We start from the raw sequence: 22,464 nt of genomic DNA, 5'->3' as shown, positions 1-22,464 counted from the left end.
AAATTCTTAAAGTGATTATATGAACATGTCTTCCTTGAACATAGTTAATAATGTAGTACTTAGAATCATCTCAAAGTGTTGTATAGTTGTTCAGGATTTTTAAGGTAGTTTCTTCCAGAGGTTTGCAGGAACTTTTTTTTTTTTTTTTAATGTAAGACTAATACTGAGGGAGATCACTAAGATAATTATTTCTTTTTGATTATGTAATGTCTGTCTGATAGAAAACTTACTTAGAGACATTTTCTTATGATTCATCATGTCATTGTGTAAATTCATAACCTGATATAAAAAAATTGTTCCCTGTGAAAATTCAAGTACATTTTCTTTGGAGGGAGTCACATTAGAATATAGGGACAACATAAGAGATGGTAGTAGGGTTGAACAGTCATTAATTAGCGGAAGAGAAAAAATCCTTACCTTTGCTAGACAGTCTCCAACTTTTTAGTTGTTAAATAGCTAAACTTGGTCCATGGCCATTTGTAATATAAAAGAAGTTATTTGTTGTGATTCTTTTCTCCCCTTGCTTTGCCAAAAGACTATTGCAACTGATTTTCTCCCCACTAGTTTAATGTCTATTTAAATGTATCTTTAGAACAACCAATAGTTATATCAGAGAAAACTCCATCAAATTAAGAATTCGGGCCTATATAAATCTCCCATAACATGTTTACAATCCACCATTTTTCTAAAAGGATTTGAGATAACTTACAATAAAAGACAGGTTATTAAAATAGAACAGAAGTCCAATTCAGGACCAAGGAGAGAAGGGGCATGTAAATATACCTTGCCTCTCAGCCAACAGAGCCGCTGAGGCAGATCTGTGTGTTTCTGTCATGGCTCCGCGGGAAACAGTAAGCAAATCGTTTCTGTTTTTAAGGAGGAAGTGTACCTGTTCTTCAGAGAAAACAGAGTTTTCTCCTGCTAAATTATGATAGGAATATCTCCTGTAAGGGTCTGTGAGTAATATACTGGCATTGTCTTACACAGCAATTATACAATAAATACCTAAGTGATTTTGGGTAAAAGGCAAGCATTAAAGCATGGTTTTGGAAAGGTGATTTAGCAGCAGGATGAACAAGTGTGCTCCCAGCGTGCAGCCTTCTGGTGGCCTAACTTGATTAAAGGGTACATCATAGATTATCCAAAGTTATAAGGGTGAATTGTATTCCTTACCAGGTCTTCTCTAAATTTTCATCCTCTTAGCAGGTTTGATAGGAGCTGTGTAACACACGTCTCAATACTCTCTGAGTTCAAATTTTTTGAATAGTCCAGTCTTTGAATATTCAATACACCATTATGTATTCCTTGACAAGGACCTGCAGTGATAGGTTCTATTCTGCTGATTTACTTAAGGGAAAACAAGCAGCAAGTCAGGCTGACACCTTTGATCAAAGCTGAAGCATCTCACCACTCTGCTCACCAGTTGGAAGTCAGACCAGCCTCTGAGTACCTGAATAAAGTACCTGAGATGTTAGTTTCTCTACTCTGGAGGGCCACCTGTTATCACCCAGTAACCACCATTCCCTATCAGAACCCTGTAACTCATCTCTCTTGATTGGAACTCAGATATACCTTAACCCACGGGACATCACTTTCTAGTGGTAATGATTTGAAATTAAACCGTTGAGTGTTACTGGATGATCAATCAGTATGTGTGGGAAGCTGTATCAGACATCATCATGAGGGATCCAGAGCAAAAGGCCAAGCTGGTAAAAGGAAGCAAGCTCTCAGTTGGAGGAGTGTTCCAGTACTGTAGTACTGGAGACTGTGACAGGAACAGTGCGTCTTCTCAGCCAGTAGGACTTGGCTGGTGATTGTTGGGCAGGGGGGCAGGAAGTGTGATGAGGGTCTGTACAAATTTCAGATTCTGGCTTCAGAAATGGGAGGCACTGCCCAAGACAGGAAGAACTGGTCTGGGGAGAAAAAGAATAAGATCTCAGTTCTGAACACGTTTCACATGAGGTGTTAACGTCTGTGTGGGTAGATGTGTTCAGAGGGCAGTGGTGGGGAAGGTGCATGGATGGGGCCCCTGAGGAGGTCTGGTGACCCTCGGCACGTGGCAGTGGCTGCAGCACAGAAGACGACGACGCAGGATAAGAAAGCGGAGGGAAAAGGGATAAGGAAAGCGCTTTGGGGCCCACCAACACTGGAGGGATTGTCAGAGGATGACAAACCTTAAACCTACAAAGAAAATTAGAAGGAAAAGTCCGAGAATCTGGAAGAGAACCAGCAAGGTGTCAGGGAGCCAGGGGAGGAGGGGCTCGCAGCCAGGGCACGGGGGGCCGTCAGCCTGGCAGGAGGGAGGAGGAGGAGGCCGTTAGATGTAGCGCCTGCACACGCCGCCCGCCTCGGCCAGGGTGGGGCAATGCGGCGCCGCTGGGGGTGAGGGCCCACAAAGGTGGCTGCACGGGCTCAGGAACTCGAGGTAGTGAGTTCAGCTTCTAGTCACCCTTGAGCTTAGTTTTAGAGCAAATAAATGAGGTGCAGCAGCAGTTAGGAGGAGTTCTGTGGACAGACTTAACTGTACTTACATACTATGGTGAAGGAATCAGCGGATGAGGAGAGACTGAAAACTTAGAAGAATAACAGACTCATCATTCACTCATTAAATATTCAGAGCCACCTGGGTCCTAGTTACTGAGGTACAAAGTTCAGATTCTGGAAGAGATTCCAGTGACAGAATTAAGAGAAAAAACGATTCTTCTGATGCTGAAAGAACAGGTGACGTGGCTCAGGTGTAGATGCCAAGGAAGCGTGAGTCTCATAGTCTTGAGACACACGCTCAGTATCACAGAATATTGAGTAGAGTTCCCTGTGCTATACGGTAGGTCCTCAGTGGTTATCTATTTTAATGTCAGTCCCAAACTCCCAATTTATCCCTCCCCCCACCATTCCCCCAGTAACCATAAGTTTTCTAAGTCTGTGAATCTGTTTGCTTTGTAAATAAGTTCATTTGTATCATTTTTTTCTTAGATTCTGCATATAAGCAATATCATATGATATTTGTCTTTTTTCTGTCTGACTTACTTCCCTTAGTATGATAATCTCCAGGTCCATCCATGTTTCTGCAGTTAGTATCATTTCATTCTTTTTTATGGATGAGTAATATTCTACTGTATATATATGTACCACATCTTCTTTATCCATTGGTCTGTCAGTGAACATTTAGGTTGCTTCCACATCCTGGCTATTGCAAATAGTGCTGCAGTGAACATTAGGGTGCATGGATCTTTTTGAATTATGGTTTTCTCCAGATATATGCCCAAGAATGGGATTTCTGGATCATATGGGAGCTCTATTTATTGTTTTTTAAAGAATCTCCATAATGTTCTCCATGGTGGCTGCACCAGTTTATATTCCCAGAAACAGTGTAGGAGGGTTCCCTTCTCTCCACACCCTCTCCAGCATTTATTGTTTATAGAATTTTTGATGATGACCATTCTGACTGGTGTGAGGTGAGGTGATATTTGATTTGCATTTCTCTAATGTTAGTGATGTTGAGCCTCCTTTCATGTGCCTCTTGGCCATCTGTATGTCTTCTTTGGAGAACTGTCTGTTTATATCCTCTGCCCCTTTTTGGATAGGGTTTTTTTTTTTTTTTTTTTTTTTTTTGCTTTTGACAGTGAGCTGCATGAGCTGTTTGTAAATTTTGGAGATTAATCCTTTGTCAGTCGCATCGTTTGCAAATATTTTCTCCCATTCTGGGGTTTTCTTTTCGTTTTGTTTCTGGTTTCCTTTGCTGTGCAAAAGCTTTTGAGTTTAATTAGATCCCATTTGTTTGTTTTTATTTCCATTACTCTGGGAGAAGGATCAGAAAAGATATTGCAGCAATTTATGTCAGAGTGTGCTATGTTATGCTCTAAGAGTTTTATAGTATCTGGTTTTACATTTAGGTCTTTGATCCATTTTGAGTGTATTTTTCTATGTAGTGTTAGACAGTGTTTTAATTTCATTCTTTTACATGTAGCTGTCCAGTTTTCCCAGCACCACTTATTGAAGAGACTGTCTTTTCTCCATTGTATATTCTTGCCTCCTTTGTCACAGATTAGGTGACCATAAGTGCATGAGTTTATCTTGGGACTTTCTGTCCTGATCCATTGATCTATATTTCTGTTTCTGTGCCAGTACCATACTGTTTTGATGACTGTAGCTTTGTAGTATAATCTGAAGTCAGGGAGCCTGATTCCTCCAGCTCCATTTTCTTTCTCAGTATTGTTTTGGCTATTTGAGGTCTTTTGTGTCTCCATACAAATTTTAAAAAATTTGTGTTCTAGTTCTGTGGAAAATGCCATTGGTAATTTGATAGGGATTGGATTGAATCTGTAGATTGCCTTGTGTAGCACAGTCATTTTCATAATATTGATTCTTCCGGTCCAAGAACATGATATATCTTTCCATCTGTTTGTGTCATCTTCTATTTCTTTCATCAGCATCTTATAGTTTTCAGACAGGTCTTTTGCCTCCTTAGGTAGTTTATTCCTAGGTATTTTATTGTTTTTGATGTGCTGGTAAATGGGACTGTTTCCTGGGTTTCTTTTTTTTTTTTTTTTTTTTTTTTTTTTTTTTTTTTTTGTGGTATGCAGGCTTACCTCTGCCGTGGCCTGTCCCGTGGCGCAGGCCTCCCTCTGCCGTGGCCTCTCCCGTTGCGGAGCACAGGCTCCGGACGCGCAGGCGCAGCGGCCATGGCTCACGGGCCCAGCCGCTCCGCGGCACGTGGGATCCTCCCAGACCGGGGCGCAAACCCGGTTCCCCTTCATCGGCATGCGGACGCACAACCACTGCACCATCAGGGAAGCCCCTGGGTTTCTTTTTTGGATCTTTTGTTGTTAGTGTATAGAAATGCAACAGATTTCTGTGTATCAATTTTGTATTCTGCCACTTTGCTGAATTCATTGATGAGCTCTAGTAGTTTTCTGTTAGCATCGTTAGGATTTTCTATGTAGACTATCATGTCATCTGCAGACAGTGCCAGTTTTACCCCTTCTTTTCCAGTTTGGATTCATTTCTTTTTCTGCTCTGATTGCTGTGGTTAAGACTTCCAAAACTATGTTAAATAAAAGTGCTGAGCAAGAGTGGACATCCTTGTCTTGTTCCTGATCTTAGGGGAAATGCTCTCAGCTGCTCTCCATTGAGTATGATGTTAGCTGTGGTTTTGCCAAATATGACCTTCATTATGTTGAGGTATGTTCCCTTTATGCCCATTTTCTGGAGAGTTTTTATCATAAATGGATGTTGATTTTTACCAAAAGCTTTTCCTGCCTCTATTGAGAGGATCATATGTGTTTTTTTCTTCACTTGGTTGTTGATGGATTCACATGGATTGATATGCAGACCTTGAAAATTCCTTGCATCCCTGGGATACCCCCACTGATCATGGTGTATGATCCTTTTAATGTATTGTTGGAGTTGGTTTGCTAGTATTTTGGTAAGGATTTTTGCATCTGTGGTCATCAGTGATACTGGCCTGGAATTTTCTTTTTGTGTGATATCTTTGTCTGACTTTGGTATCAGGGTGGCGATGGCCTCATAGAGTTCGGAAGTATTTCTTCCTCTGCAAATTTTTTGAATAGTGTCAGAAGGATAGGTAGTAACTCTTCTCTAAACGTTCAATAGAATTCGGTTGTTCAGTTGTGAAGCCATCTGGTCCTGGACTTTTGCTTATTGGGAGTTTTTTAATCACAGTTTTAATTTCAGTACTTGTGATTGGTCTGTTTATATTTTTAATTTCTTCCTGGTTCAGTCTTGGGAGATTATACCTTGCTAAGAATTTGTCCATTTTTTCTAGGTTGTACATTTTATTGGCATAAAGTTGCTTGTAGTTGTCTCTTAGAGTCCTTTTTATTTCTGTGGTGTCCGTTGTAACTTCTTTTTCATTTCTAATTTTATTGATTTGAGCCCCCTCCCTTTTTTTCTTGATGAATCTGGCTAAAGGTTTATCAATTTTGTTTCTCTGTCCTACTAACTTTGGGTCTTGTATGTTCTTCTTTCTCTAGTTGCTTTAGGTGTAAGTTTAGGTTGTTTGAGATTTCTCTTTTCAAAGAACCAGCTTTTTAGTTTGATTGATCTTTGCTATTGTTTTGTTTCTATTTCATTTATTTCTGCTCTGATCTTTATGATTTCTGTCCTACTAACTTTGGGTCTTGTATGTTCTTCTTTCTCTAGTTGCTTTAGGTGTAAGTTTAGGTTGTTTGAGATTTTTGTTTCCCGAGGTAAGCTTGTATTGCTATAAACTTCCCTCTTAGAACTGCATTTACCTCATGCTTTCATTTTCATTTGTCATGCTTTCATTTTCATTTGTCTCTAGGTATTTTTGGATTTCCTCTTTGATTTCTTCAGTGGTTGTTTAGTAGCATAATGTTTAGCCTCCACGTGTTTATGTTTTTTACAGTTTTTTCTTGTATTTGATTTCTAATCTCATAGCATTGTGTTCTGAAAAGATGTGTGATATGATTTCAATTTTCTTAAATTTACTGAGGCTCATTTTGTGGCCCAGTATGTGATCTATCCTGGAGAATGTTCCATGAGCACTTGAACAGAATGTGTATTCTGCTGCTTTTGGATGGAATGCTCTATAAATATCAAGTAAGTACATCTGGTCTAATGTGTCATTTAAGTCCTGTGTTTCCTTATTAATTTTCTGTCTGGAAGATGTGTCCATTGATGAAAGTGGAGTATTAAATTCTCCCACTATTATTGTGTTACTGTCGATTTCTCCTTTTATGGCTGTTAGTATTTGCCTTATATATTGAGGTGCTCCGATGTTGGGTGCATATATATTTATAATTGTTCTATCTTCTTCTTAGATTGATCCCCTGATCACTATGTAGTATCCTTCTTTGTCTCTTGTAACAGTCTTTATTTTAAAGTCTGTTTTGTCTGATATGAGTATTGCTACTCCAGCTTTCTTTTGATTTCCATTTGCATGGAATACGTTTCTCCATCCCCTCACTTTCAGTCTGTATGCGTCCCTAGGTCTGACGTGGGTCTCTTGTACACAGCATATATATGGGTCTTGTTTTTGTATCCATTCAGCCAGTCTGTGTCTTATGGTTGGAGTGTTTAATCTGTTTATGTTTAAGGTAATTATTGACATGTATGTCCTTATTGCCATTTTGTTAATTGTTTTGGGTTTGTTTTTGTAGGTCTTTTTTCTTCCCTTCCTCTTTTGTTCTCTCTTCTTTTGTAATTGGATGACTGACTTTAGTGTTGTGTTTGGATTCCTTTTTGGTTTTTTTTGTGTGTGTATCTATTGTAGATTTTTGTTTTGTGGTTACCATGAAGTTTTGATATAGCAGTCTTTATATAAACAGATTATTTTAAGTTGCTTGTCTTTTAAATTCAGAGTGTTTAATCTGTTTATGTTTAAGGTAATTATTGACATGTATGTCCTTATTGCCATTTTTTGGGTTTTTTTGTGTGTGTATCTATTGTAGATTTTTGTTTTGTGGTTACCATGAAGTTTTGATACAGCAGTCTTTATATAAACAGATTATTTTAAGTTGCTTGTCTTTTAAATTCAAATGCATTTCCAATATCCTGCATGTGTACCTCCTCATGATTGCTGGTTTTGATATCATATTTCTGTGTGGATGATTTCCTAACTTTACTGTATGTTTGCCTTTACTGGTGAGCTTTTCCATTCATAATATTCTCGTTTCTAGTTGTGACCTTTTCTTTTCCACCTAGAGAAGTTCCTTTAGCATTTGTTGCAAAGCTGGTCTGGTGGTGCTGGATTCTCTTAGCTTTTGCTTGTCTAAAAGCTTTTGGCTTCTTTGTCAAATCTGAATGAGAGCTTTGCTGGGTAGAGTATTCTTCTTTGTAGGTTCTTCCCTTTCATCACTTTAAATATATCATGCCACTCCCTTCTGGCCTGCAGAGTTTCTATTGAAAAATCAGCTGATAACCTTATGGGAGTTCTCTTGTATGTTATTTTTTGCTTTTCCCTTCTTACTTTTAATATTTTCTCTTTGTCTTTAATTTTTGTCAATTTGATTACTGCGTGTCCTGGCACGTTCCTCCTTGGGTTCATCCTGCCTGGGACTCTCTGCACTTCCTGGACTTGGGTGACTGTTTCTTTTACCATGTTAGGGAAGTTTTCAGCTGTAAGGTCTTCAAATATTTTCTCAGGTCCTTTCTCTCTCTCTCTCCTCCTTCTGAGACCCCTATAATGCGAACGTTGGTGCATTTAATGTTGTCCCAGAGATCTCTTAGAGTGTCTTCATTTCTTTTCATTCTTTTCTCCTTATTCTGTTCTGCAGCAGTGATTTCCACCATTCTGTTTTCCAGGTTACTTATCTGTTCTTCTCCCTCAGTTACTCTGCTATTGTTTCCTTTTAGCATATTTTTCATTTCAGTTATTGTATCGTTCATCTCTGTTTTTTAGTTCTTCTAGGTCTTTGTTAAACATTTCTTGTATCTTCTCAATCTGTGCCTCCATTCTTTTTCCAAGATCTTGGATCATCTTTACTCTCATTACTCTGAATTCTTTTTTGGGTTGATTTCCTGTCTCCCCTGAGTTTGTCTTCCGGGGTTCTATCTTGTTCCTTTTTCTGGGACATAGTCTACTGCCTTCTCATTTTGTCTTACTTTCTGTGATTGCAGTTTCCATTCTGCAGGCTGCAGGGTTGTAGTTCTTCTTGTTTCTGCCGCCTTCCCCCCTAGTGGATGAGGCTGTCTAAGAGGATTGTGCAGGCTTCCTGTGGGAGAGACTGGTTCCTGCCCGCTGGTGGGTGGAGCCTGGTCTTTTCCCTCTGGTGGGCAGGGCCATGTCAAGGGGTGTGTTCAGCAGGCAGCTGTGGCCTCTGGAAGACTTGCTGCTGATGGGTGGCACTGGTCCCGCTCTGTTGGTCATTTGGCCTGAAGCATCCCAGCACTGGAGCCTATAGGCTGTTGGGTGGAGCCAGGTCTTAGTGAGAAAATGGTGGCCTTCAGGAGTGCTCACGCCAATGAGTACTTGCCAGAACTGCCGCTGTCAGTGTCTTTTTCCCACAGTGAGCCAAAGCCACCCCCCACCTTCGCAGGAGACCCTCCAATACCAGCAGGTAGGTCTGGCCCAGACTCATGAGGTCACTGCTTTTTCCCCGGGTTCTGGTGCTCACGAGACCTTATGTGTGCCTTCCAAGTGTGGAGTTTGTTTCCCCAGTCCTGTGGAATTCCTGCAATCAAACCCCACTGGCTCTGGGGGTTCCTCCTCCCGTTGCCAGACACCCAGACTGGGGAGCCTGACGTGGGGCTCAGAACTTTCACTCCTCTGGGAAAACCTCTGTGATATAATTATTTCCAGTATGGGAAATAGCGGGTATGGGATTTGATTTTATTGCGATTGCACTAAAATTTTATTGCGATTGCACCCCCTCCCTCTGTCTCATTGTAGCTTCTTCCTTGTGTTTGGATGTAGGATATCTTTTTGGTAGGTTCCAGAATTTTTTTCTCAATGGTTGTTCAGCAGTTAGTTGTGATTTTGGTGTTTTCATAAGACAAGGTGAGCTTACATCCTTCTACTCTGCCATCTCGTCTCCACCCCCCGGAAAAATCTTTATGAGAAACTAAACCACGTATCTGAAGGAGATTGAACCACATAAATGGGAAGGAAAAAGCAAATGGTGGGTTGTTCTGGCTCCATCTGCTGTGGGGTTTCTGCCTCGCCTGTTGTCCCTGTGAAGCCTGTCCTTTTGCTCACGCTGCTCAGCCACCTCTCCATTTCATTTCCCTCGCTCTTGGTCCCTTCCCCTTTCGATTATTTCTGGCTCTCGTCTTCCCCCCTGGGGAGCCAGAGATCCTGTCTCCTTCAGCTGCACCTGCATTGGTCCGTCTGCAATCCTCATGGCGGGGGCATGTGAGGGCCAAGCATTTGCTACAGTAGGTTGGAAAGTTCACCCTATTCTGAATTACTGTGCAGGAAAAGTGAGGTTTCTTGACTAGCCTGAAGGGTGCAGCAGTTTCATTCAGTCAAAAAATGGCTATTGCATCTGCTTGTATCTTGGTTAAATAGGATTAATTTTGGTACCACAGTTATCCTTTCTGCTCCTTTTATCATTTTCATCTCTAAACAAAATTTCTGACAACTAGGTGACGTGTTAGAAAACATTGTCTTTTTAAATATAAGTATCTTTATAAATAGTTTTCCTACTGTTTTCTATATTGTGTATAACTGGATGTATTTGTTTTTATTTTAATGAGTAAGATGCCAACCTCTTTCTGATTTAAATCGCTCTTAAATCACCATAGTAAGATGCCTTGTGTACGGCCATACCCCTTAGAATGTTGAATACTACCCTCTGCACCATTGCAAAGAATAGACATTGAAATCCTCAGACCCTCTCAGTGGGTCTACCCTTAACTGTCAGCATTGTTGAACTTCTAGATGTGAAGTTGTACCATTAAACTTCATTTTGGTAGAATCATATAACCTAGGGGCTAGAGCTAGAAGAATCCTTATAGGTTATCTACTCCAGCCTCCTTCTTGAATAGATGAAGAAATAAACCTCGGGAGACAGTGCCTTACCTCAGGGCGCAGGGCTGCAGGTGCCTTGAGCGAGCCCGGCTTCCACAGCCCTGTCCGTCTCCTCCCCTCCTCTCCCCTCCCCTGGGGGCCTCCTTCCACACACCTTCTTTCCAGCTGACTTTTCTCACTGGTAGTGGCCTTCCTTGTCGCACTGTTAACAGACTCAGCCCACAGATTTCATCACCAGCTTCTTTTTCCTCCAGATGAAAAAAGTCTTCATGGTGGAACTTGAGGACTGTGAAGAAATTACAGTAATTTGATAATTTAAGTGCTATTCTACTGGCGAAAAAGAGTTAATGCAAGTGTTCAGACTATCTGAATAATCTCTAAAGACATACTTAAATGCTAAAGAATCTGGTTCTTCCTCTTGATTTGGCTTGTCATCTGGGAAAGACCAGATTACAAAGACACGTGTTTTCATAAACTATGGCAATTAGAATTAAGAATAAAATTCTATATTCTTCACTCATTGGCTGTAGGATCAGATGGAAGGATATTTTCTTAATTTGTCAAAATGTGTTTTTTCTGTGATGTATTGTGTTCTCCAAAAAGTGCCTTCAGTTTTTAAGTAAAAATAAAACACACATTTTTCATTTTCACCAACTTTATTGAACAACGTATTCACCCTTTTGTTCCACTACCTTCTGCCATTTTTCAGGCAACTTCATAATTCCATCTTCCCAAAACTTTTTATCTTTTTGAGTAAAGAACTGTTCCAGGTGCCTTTTACAGTCTTCCGGGGAATTGAAATTTTTTCCATTAAGAGAATTTTGTAAAGACAGAAATAAATGGAAATCCGAAGGTGCAATGTCTGGTGAATATGGTGGATGAATCAGAACTTTCCAGCCAAGCTGTAACAGTTTTCGCCTGGTCATCAAAGAAACATGCGGTCTTGTGCCATCCTGTTGGAAGATTATGTGTTTTCTCTTGACTAATTCCAGACACTTTTTGTCGAGTGCTGCTTTCAGTTGGTCTAACTGGGAGCAGTACTTGTTGGAATGAATCATTTGGTTTTCCAGAAGGAGCTCATAATAGAGGACTCCCTTCCAATCCCACCATATACACAACATCACCTTCTTTGGATAAAGACTGGCCTTTGGTGTGGTTGATGGTGCTTCATTTCACTTGCCCCATGATCTCTTCTATTCCACATTGTATAGTATCCACTTTTCATCGCCCATCACAATTTGTTTTAAAAATGGTATGTTTTTATTACGTTTAAGTAGAGAATTGCATGTGGAAATACTGTCAAGAAGGTTTTTTTCACTTAACCTATGTGGAACCCAAACATCAAAGCAATTCACATAACCAAGCTGGTGCAAATGTTTTTCAGTGCTTGATTTGGGTATTTTGAGTATGTCGGCTATCTCCCACATGGTATAACGTTGATTGTTCTCAATTAGTGTCTTGATTTGAACGCTATCAACGTCAACTGGCCTACCCGACCATGGAGCATCATCCAGTGAGAAATCTCCAGCACCAAACTTTGCAGACCACTTTTGACACATTCGATCAGTCACAACACCTCCATACACTGCACAGATTTTTTTGTGTGTTTCAGTTGCATTTTTACCTTCCTTGAAATAATAAAGCATAATATGCTGAAAATGTTGTTTTCTTCCATCTTCAATATTAAAAATGGCTACACAAAAATTTACCAACTTTGGTAAGTCTTTTTTAAATGCACGCTGATATGACAGGTGTCACATACAATCTAACAAAATTGTTTTGAATGAAGTTAAAGACAACTAAGTGCTACTAGAGCCATCTTACACAAAAACCCAAGTGAACCTTTTGGCCAACCCAATTAATAAGTAAACCTCAGTCCTCTCATCTATAAAATGAGGATATAAATACTACTTCATAGAGTTGAGAATTAGAATACTATTTGTTACTTAGCTTGCCTTTAATTTATTATTCTTAGTTTGGAGGAGTGCTTTTACTTTAAAACTAATAAAAACTTTATATATATATACAAATACATAAATTGGTTTATGATAAATGTATGTGATAGCCATTTATCCTAATTTCCTTGTATAAATTTTGATATATAGTAAGCTATTAAAATTTAAACTTACAATCAAGGCTGTTGTAGTAAACTCTAGATCAAATAAATGTGTAGAGATCTTCAGTTAATTTGGAGACTTCGAGTTTAAAACTTACTGTCTTTCATGACTTCTGTCTTCTGATTAAACTTCTTTGAAAGATCATAAGATCATTGTAAAGCCTCTGATTATGGAGAATGCTCCCTGCTTGACATTAACACTCACCAATGAATATGCTTCTTAGATCCTTCAACTAATTGTAAAGTCACCGACAGTGGTCACATATATTTCCAGCCAAATAAACATTTAGCAGAACACTTACCCTGTAAGTCTATAGCTGTTCAAAGTGTGTTCCTTGTTACTGTCCGACCAGAGTGGTTTCCCGAAGCAGGTTGTCTTTTCTGTCTTTGCAGCTGCGGCAGTTGGTGAACATGTGCATCAACCCAGACCCAGAAAAGCGACCAGACATCACGTATGTGTACGACGTGGCCAAGAGGATGCACGCCTGCATGGCCAGCAGCTGAGCGCATGGGCGGCGTGGAGGACGTAAGCAACACAAGTTCAAGTGTTTCTGTGCAAATCATACCTCCCTCTTCTCGAGTGTTAAGATTAATATTTCAGAGCTAGTGTGCTTTGAATCCTTAACCAGTTTTCATCTAAGCTTCATTTTGTACCAATTTAAGTCACCTTCTTGCAGACCCCAGTGACTTTGGAATAATCAGATTCTGTATTAGGAGAGCAAACGGAACATGATGGTTTTTCATGGCTAAAGATTTTTAGAATTATTTTGAGTTTTGTGCTGATAAGTCGTGTTCAGATAGACTCTCAGTGCCAAATGTTGGCGGCTCGGTTTGGCCCCATTGGGACAGACGTGCAGCCTGAGGAAGGTATCTGAACATGTGCCTTGTGTGCTGCTCTCCAATCATTTATGGACATTTGAGATGAACACAATTGTGAACTTTCGTGATTATCTTATCTTTAGAAGTTTGAAGTATGTGTTTTAGTTCTTAGCATTGTAGCTTTCAAATAGGATTCTTACTCAAAGATAAATGTAGACATATGAACTACTTGAGAGCATTTAAAACTCATAGATTTAAAATAGCTTATACATTCAAAATGCAACTATTAAATGTGAAAAGATTTGGGGATAAAATGTGAGTCAGACACTGAAGAGTTTTCTGCTTTATTTTGTTTTATTTTAATATCTTTGAAATTCTCTTTGCATTAAAGTGGTATAAATGAATCCATTTAAAAAGTGGTTAAGGATTTGTTTGGCTGGTGTGGTAGTAATTTTCCAAGTTGCACATTGCCCAAGGCTTTTTTGTGTGTTTTTACTATTGTTTGTACATTTGAAAAATATTCTTCGAATAATCCTGCAGTACTATTTTCAATTTCTTTATAAATTTAAATGCTCTACTCATGATTGTACACTATAGTGTAAGCGTATGTTTTTATTCATAGATTTTATTGAAGTTCTGATTGATCCCCTTCAGAAATTTTTTTTTATTCTTCAAGTTACTTTCCTATTTATATTGTACATGCATTTTATCCACTAATGTTTCAGATTTTCTGACAACATAATAACCTTAAAAAATATTTGATATACCAACACTTTTCCTGGATTGAAAACATTTTTTTGTTCAATTTTGAAAATTTGGGCCACTGTGTATGCACGTGCCTTGTCTTGTTAGGAAGAGGGATGTGCCTTGTACTGTAGCTGTGAATGTTGTTACTGTTTCAATTTATCCGACAAGGTTGTAACTTTAGAATATGTTTAAAGAAATGAAAACTGGCCACTATCACAAACAGAATTTTTATGAGCTAAACATTTCTATTGAGAAGCTTTTAGGCAAAGTACTGTATTCATGCAAAAAGATAACAGAGTGGGTGACACTTCGTTTAGTTTAAGGAAATGGGCAGAGTTTAGTAAATGCTGTCATGGAGATGTTTTCCCTGAATGCCTTCATGTTAGTGGTGACCAGCTCCTCCCAGAGTTGTGAAGCCAAAAGGCTGCGTAGCAGTCACTGCCTAAGGACGCCATGCCACCATGTAACCTTGGGACAATAATCCTGCCAACAGGAAACCCTCATGCTCAGAGAACACCTACCTTTAGCCCATATAACTGCTGGTTTTATTTTTTCCACAGAAGTATTTTTCTTAAAATCATTTGAATACTTCCAAGTCATTTGTAAACTTTAAAAATGTACAAAGGGCAAAAGTGTAAACTGTTTTTCTAAATTTAGTCAGCTACAGTATCTTAATCAGTTCTGAATGGAGGGTAATTTTATCGCGGGACAGACAGAGGAGAGCTGGTTATTCTGTATGTGAGGGCCGGGCATGCCGTTTCTCCCAGATTCTGGTGACCTTGACCGCACTGGATACCCGCACCCTCCTCTCCAGAGTGACGGGGGGAATTGTTTCTGTTGACCGTTAGTGTCATATTCATTTTAATGTAATATGATTCATGGAGATGAAATGTTCTCTAGTTGGAACAGATGCAGTCCTTTCTCTTGCAGTCTTTAAAGACACATGGATCTAAAAGTCATCAGCTTATTAACCCGTCACAGGACTTCTCAGCAAAGATTTAAACTTTTCTTCTAAGTGAATCTATCTGGTGGAAGGAAATAGTTGGGAAGAATTTATTGGTCAGGGAAATCCATTATTGTTTTCTACATATGGAAACTTTGTTTTGGATATTGTATCTTTAAGTGTTCATATTTTTCTTGCAGAAACCACTGCACATAACAAATTTTAATTTTGAACGGGATCATTTCAAAGAATTATGAAGATTAATTTTTATAATCACCTATAAAATGTTCTCTTTGTATTTCTATTTATACGTAAATTTTGTATTAAGTAAAACATTTGAGCTGATATGAGGAACAGTAAAATGAAAGGTACATCTGATTCTAACCCTTATTTTAGACTTTGGTACCAGTTCCCCCGGACACAACATGGAGTGACTTTGTTTCATATGCTGAGGTTTAGGAATGGTGGATGAAGCGTATCCCTTTATAAGTAAAGCCCTCAGCAATGTGCAATGATTGTGAATTTAGTAAGACAGGACAGCCACTTCATGACCGCTTACCATTCTACATAGTGTCTATTACAAAACACCATTCTTGTATCAACATACACTTCAGGTGTTGCTGTTAACATTTGCATATTTATTTTAACCAAAATGTTATTCATATTAAATGTTTTTTTCTTTAAAATGAATGTATTATGTTTATAACCCACGAATGCATAATTATCATATGCCTCCTATTTCAATAGTACTGTAATACGGACTTCTTTTGTGAAGTACTTTTATTTTGTTATGCTACCAATACACATACTAGAAAGACTCTGTTGTTAGCTTTGAAAATTGTATAATATCCTAATATAAATAAAAATATAAAATTGAAAAATAAGTACAGTAAAAATTTTTATGTATCTGTGATTTTTTTCCTCTAAAGTCTACCATTGTTTATTTCACTTAACACTTAATCTGCAGAAACAGTTCTTATTCATTTCCATAACTCTGTCATTTTGGAGAAGCCTAAGAATTAAAACAGTTGGGGGTGGTGATAGTGGAGGGCTGACAGACCCTAAGAAGTAGGCTTTTAAATATGCATTAAATGAAGGCACATCTTCACCTGTCCCTGTTCTCTCTGGTACATCATTTGCTGTCTTTGAGTAAGAAAAGTTTCTTAAAATTATAAAAGGTGTCTAAAACTCAGGCAACAGATTCTATTCCTGTCACTGTAGTATACCCCTAATAATATTACAGATAGTTGGAATGTTCTTTTCACATAGGAAGTGACAATCGCTACCATGCCTGGAGACTTGGAGGCCAAAAGATCCTAATGGGGTAAAATCTGCCAGGCTGGTAGTAGAGCAGGGGATATACCTTACACATCAGGATCACATTCCCAGTAGCTTGTGGTGAAGTATAGCTCATTTTATAACCTAGGACGGATAGTAAGGAACCTGCAGCCTCACTGTGTGTGTGCATGTGTGATTGTAAGTAATAGGAAATTTTAGGTTCAAGATACTGTTGGACTCTTTGAAATTTTATTTCAAAAGTATGTTTGTTAATTAGAAAAGTCAGTACCAGGCATCTATGTTTACATGGCTTGTTGGTGCAGCTATCTTTCTTTACCACCAAACTGCTGTAGTAACTAACTTTAAAATCAAAATGATGACATACTGGCAAAGATTGCTGCCACAAAACCTTACCAGAAAACATCAATGGAGTTGTTACATTATCTATTTTTAATAACGTGAATTCTGGGTGCAATTAATAATGAATTAAAACAGACTCAGTTTGTTTTTCAGAGAAATATGGGGATGTTTGTGAAGTTTAATTGAGGGGTTTCTCTGAGGGAGTTTCTTTCTGGTCTTCTTACACACCCATTTCATTGTTCACTTGGGTCTCTAATTTTAATCCTTAAGAGAGAAAAATAGAGTAAAAGAGAACTTGAAAGTTAATATTTGTAACCAGGGTTTTTTAAGTAAATTCTTTTCATTGCGAATATTACAATGCATAGAAAATAATTTTTTCACTCCCAGAAGCATAATCCTGTTCATAGGTTTTTTTCTCTAATCCTCACTTTCTCAAGTATAAAGTAGGGATGTAAATTCGTAACACTACAAGAGAATTAAATTGCAATACATTTTATAAAGGGCTAAGTGCAATGCCTGGTACCAAGTGAGTGCTTGCTAAACGGAGCTGTTGTTACACCATATGCATCTTTTCTTACCCCAGTCTTCATCTACTTTTGCCTAATTCTCTCCATTCTAGGCCCACAGGACTGGTTTTCCAAGAGCCCCAAGTTCTTTCTCACCTTAGGGCCAGTACAGCTTAAATAGCTCTTCCCCTTTGGCCAGAAAGAATCCTCCTACTCTTCCATGGCTGACATCAAATGAACTTTTCCAGGAGCCACTCATCCTATACTTTCCCTTTGGTGCTGACCCCACTGCACCCAAATGATTACTTGTGTGACTCTTGGTTAACTTGTAATCTGCTAGACCCTAAGCTCCAGGAGGACAGATGCTTCCTGTGTTGTTCAGTATGGTGTTATACACTTAACACGGTGCCCCCCTCGTGGTAGTCACGCAGTTTATTTTTCTTGAATTAATAGTATAGTGCTTATAGTGCCGGCAGTGGAGCTGAGTACTCCAGGGGATTGTGCAAAAACAGCAGTCAGGGAAGGAAGGTCAAGTAAGGACGTAAAAGAATCAAAAACAGAACCTAAACCAGAAGAAAAGCATGAAGTTATCAGCTGCCAAAAGTTACAAAGAAATTAGGATAATAAGGATTGTGATTGGGACCCTGGACTTAATGAGGAAGTCATGGTGATGTTCAAAGTGGCCGACTCAGTAGGAGAAGAGTGGAAAACAAGTTGGGGTAAAAATAGAAAAGATGGCATGTGGAGAAAAAGTAGATGGTAACCAGGAGTAGTAGTAGCTCAATTTTAAAGATTAAATGATGGTTAAGAGGTTAAGAGAGGTAGCAAGTGAAGAAACTGAAAATATTAGGGAGTGCAGAGGTGATAAAAAAAGAACGAAATCAAAGAATTGATCCACTAACCCCACCAATGTTCACTGAGCATCCCCATATACCAGATCCATAATACAGTCGTGAGCAAATGTCTGTTTCCATGGATTTAAAATCAAGTCCGTTTATGGAAATATGTAAATGCAAATTGTGATGAGGAAATTTCCTATGGAGGAAAAGAGACACTGTGGAGGTGACACTTAAGTCCAGACCTAAAGCATGAGAAGGAGTCAGTCCAAGAACAGACAAGGGGAAGATCCTGGAAGGCAGAGGAAGAATGCCTGGGAAGCTTCAGATGGGAAGTAGCTTGACTGTCCAAGAAGCAAAAGATGGAGGGGGGTGAGGCGGGGTGGAGGGATGCATGGTGGGTTTGCAGGTGTATATTTTCCCTATATTTGCAACAAGAACTTGGTAATATAAACAGGAAAAGAGTTTATGATAGCTAAGAATTATAAGGTACCTAGAAATAATTGAAAAACATATAAGACCTATATGAAAGAATATATAAAATCTTGTTTAACAACACAAAATCCTGAATAGAGAAAGAGGCCGTGTTTTGGATGCGAAAGTTAAATATCAAGTACTATACAATGTTTGTTAGTAATGCATTGTTGATCCAAATCTCATAATTTCTTGCAACCAGATAAAATGATGTCAAAGTTCATATGGAAAAATATATAAAAAGAGCCTAAAACTTTTTAAAAAATAAAAAGACTGAACTTATTACATATTAAAACCTACCATAAAGCTACTTAAATTAAAGCAGTATAGTATTGGCAGAGGAATCGATGAACAGCGGTGGAATGAAATATAAAGATCAATCATAAAGTATTGTGGGACCTTAATATATGAAAGAGAATGACATTTATGGTAATGTATGTTTTCTTAAAGGCACTAAATGAAAACAAACAGATTTCTAACTCACACTGTACAGAAAAGTACCAGATAAATTAATGATCTAAATTAAAACGAAGGAAGGAAGGAAGGGGGAAAGAAAGGAAGAAAGATAAATTAGGAGAAATTTAGGAGAATGCATAACCATGAGAGTAGGTGACCCGTGTAATCTAGATAGGAAACTAAAAAGAAATATTAGCTGTATTTTTGACCACATAAATAATTGGCAGTGGATATCATATGTTAACATATACCACAAACAAATTCAAAATACAAATGATAAACTGGGAATCACACATAAGTAAATATCCTCAGATTGATTAGTAAAATTGGTAAGTAAAAATGCAAGAAAATAGGAGAAAAAAGAGCAAAAGATATAAAACAATTCACAGTAGAATAAATTCAATTAATAGTCAATAGCAAAAGAAATCAGTACACATGAAAAGTGATGACATCGGGTGCTGGAGAAGATGCAGAAAATGCACTCTTTTGATTGTTGTTGGCAGTGGGAATTTGATCATTTAAAAAAAAAATCTGGGTAAATGGCAGAGTAGAAGGACCTTGCACTCACCTCCTCATACAAGCACACCAAAATCACACCTAACTGCTGAACAACCATTGATTAAAAAGACTGGAACCTACCAAAAAAGATATTCTATAACCAAAGACAAAGAAGGAACCACAATGACACAGCAGGAGGAGCGCTGTGTCAGATATGATCAAATCCCATAACATGGGGGGGCAACCCACAAACTGGAGAATAATTATGTTGCAGAAGATCTCCCACAGGAGTGAGAGCTCTAAGCCCCACAGCCTAGGGGTCTGGCATCAGGAGGAGGATGGCGTTGAAGGCCAGTGGGGCATGCCGGCAGGAGCTCCACAAGGCAGGGGAAACAGAGATCCACTCTTAAAGGGCTCACACAAGAACTCGCATGCACTGGGACCAAAGGCAAAAGCAGTGACTTCATAGGAGCCTGTGCCAGACATACCTGCTGGTCTTGGAGGGTCTCCTAGGGAGGCGGGGAGCAGCTGTGGCTCTCTCTGGGGTCATAAAAGCTGGTAGCAGACATATAAGGGAGTATTCATCTACTTGAAACTTACGAGAGGCAGACATTTTGCCTGAGCCAAGAGCAACAAGATCTGGCCCCATCCAACAGCCTGTAGGCTCCAGGCTCTAGATCAGCTTCTAGAACAGTCTCACCCACCAGGGGTGGACACCAGAAACAAGAAAACTTGTTGAGTTTGGGATTAGCAGATGCAAACTATTATACATAGAATGGATAAAAAACAAGCTTCTAGTGTAGAGCACAGGGAACTCCATTCAATATCCTGTGATAAACTATAATGGAAAAGAAAATGAAAAAGAATGAATAGATACATGACAGATGATAGAGGATAGATGTATAACTGAATCACTTTGCTGTACAGCAAAAGTAACACAATATTATAAATCAACTATACTTCAATTAAATCAATTATTTTAAAAACCCTTGAGACAAATGAAAACAAAATCACAACCACCCAAAACCTATGGGACGCAGCAAAAGCTGTTCTAAGAGGGAAGTTTTTAGTGATACAAGCTAAGAAGAAGAAAATCTCAAATAAATAACCTAACCTTACACCTAACTTATAGAGAAAAATTAACAAAACCCAAATTTAGTAGAAGGAAAGAAATCCTAACAGAGCAGAAATAAATGAAATAGAGCCTAAACAAACAAAAACAAAAATCAATGAACCTAAAACTGGGTTCTTTGAAAAGATAAATAATATAATCCTTAGCCAGACTCATCAGGTAAAAAAGGAGAGGGCCCAAATCAATAAATGTACAAATGAAAAAGAAACAGTTACAACTGACATCACAGAAATACAAAGGACCCTAAGAGATTACTAAAAGCAAATATTTGCCAATAAAATGGACAACCTAGAAAAAACAGACAAATTTTTATAAAGGCACAATCTCCCAAAACTGAAGCAGGAAGAACTGGAATATATGAACTGACCAATTACCATTCCTGAAATTGAATCCATAATTTAAAAAGTCCCAACAAACAAAAATCTAGTGGATGGCTTCACAGGGAATTTCTTCCAAACATTTAGAGAAGAGTTAACACATATCCTTCTGCAAATCTTCCAAAAAATTCCAGAGGTAGAAACACTTCCTAACTCATTCTATGAGGCCATCATCACCCCGATACCAAAAGCCAGACAAATATAGCACACACAATAAGAAAATTACAAGCCCATAGCACTGATGAGCATAGATACCAAAATCGTCAACACAGTATTAGCAAAGAGTCCAAGAATAGATCATACATCATGATCAAGTGGGATTTATCCCAGGGATGTAAGGATTTTTCAATATTCTCAAATCAATCAGTATGATACACCACATCAACAAATTGAAGAATAAAAACCATATGATCAATTCATGCAGAAAAACTTTTGACAAAATTCAACACCATTCATGATAAAAACTCTCCAGGAAATGGGCATAAAGTGAACATATCTCAACATAATAAAGGCCATATATGACAAACCTACAGCTAACATCATTCTCAATGGTGAAAAGCTGAAAGCGTTTCCTCTAGGATCAGGAAAAAGACAAGGATGTCCACTCTCAACACTTTTATTCAATATAGTTTTGGAAGTCCTAGCCATGACAATCAGAATAAAAGGAATCCAAATTGGAAAAGAAGTAAAACTGGCACTGTTTTCAGATGACATGATACTATACATAGAAAGTCCTAAAGATGCTACCAGAAAACTACTAGAGCTCATCAATGAATTTGGTAAAGTTACAGGATACAAAATTAATACAGAGAAATCTGTTGCACTTCTATACACTAACAATGAAAGATCAGAAAAAGACATTAAAGAAACAATCACATTTACCATCACATCAAAAAGAAAAAAATACTGAGGAATAAACCTTCCTAAGGAGACAAAAGACCTGTACTCCAAAAACTATAAGATGCTGATGAATGAGATCAAAGAGAACACAAACAGACTGAAAGATATACAATATTCTTGGATTGGCAGAATCAATATTATTGAAATGACTATACCACCCAAGGCAATTCAGATTCAATGCAATCCCTTTCAAATTACCAATGGCATTTTTCACAGAACTAGAACAAATAATCTTAAAATTTGTATAGAGACAAATAGTCAAAGCAATCTTGAGAAAGAAAAACAGAGCTGGAGGAATCAGTCTCCATGACTTCAGACTATACTACACAGCACAGTCATCAAAACAATATGATAGTGGCACAAAAACAGAAATATAGATGAATAGAACAGAATAGAAAGCCCAGAAATAAACGTAATCATCCATGGTCAATTAATCTATGACAAAGATGGAAAGACTATACAATGGAGGAAAGACAGTCTGTTCAACAAATGGTGCTGGGAAAACTGGACAGCTACATGTAAAAAAATGAAATTAAGCATTTTTTAACAGCATATGCAAAAATAAACTC

The 22,464-nt window shown here is 38.3% G+C and overlaps 1 protein-coding gene across 3 annotated transcripts in view; it reads left to right on the top strand.

The window, feature by feature from the left end:
* The window catches only part of NEK7 (NIMA related kinase 7), a 158,703-nt gene extending 142,741 nt beyond the window's left edge, over positions 1-15,962 (top strand). The window contains exons 10-11 of one of the 3 annotated variants that reach the window (XM_028488286.2): positions 12,963-13,095; positions 15,279-15,962. In XM_028488286.2, the coding sequence (XP_028344087.1) occupies positions 12,963-13,073 (111 nt within the window). In that variant the 3' untranslated portion in view covers positions 13,074-13,095; positions 15,279-15,962. Of the gene's footprint in view, positions 1-12,962 lie in introns of all 3 variants that reach the window. The other 2 variants (XR_003679293.2, XM_028488287.2) reach the window with 2 other exon arrangements.
* Positions 15,963-22,464: the final 6,502 nt, after the last annotated feature.

This window comes from Physeter macrocephalus, chromosome 4 (assembly GCF_002837175.3).
Source record: "Physeter macrocephalus isolate SW-GA chromosome 4, ASM283717v5, whole genome shotgun sequence".
In the NCBI taxonomy this organism is placed as follows: domain Eukaryota; kingdom Metazoa; phylum Chordata; class Mammalia; order Artiodactyla; family Physeteridae; genus Physeter; species Physeter macrocephalus.
Note: the sequence above shows the minus strand (reverse complement) of the source record. Positions and strands in the feature narration are given on the sequence as shown.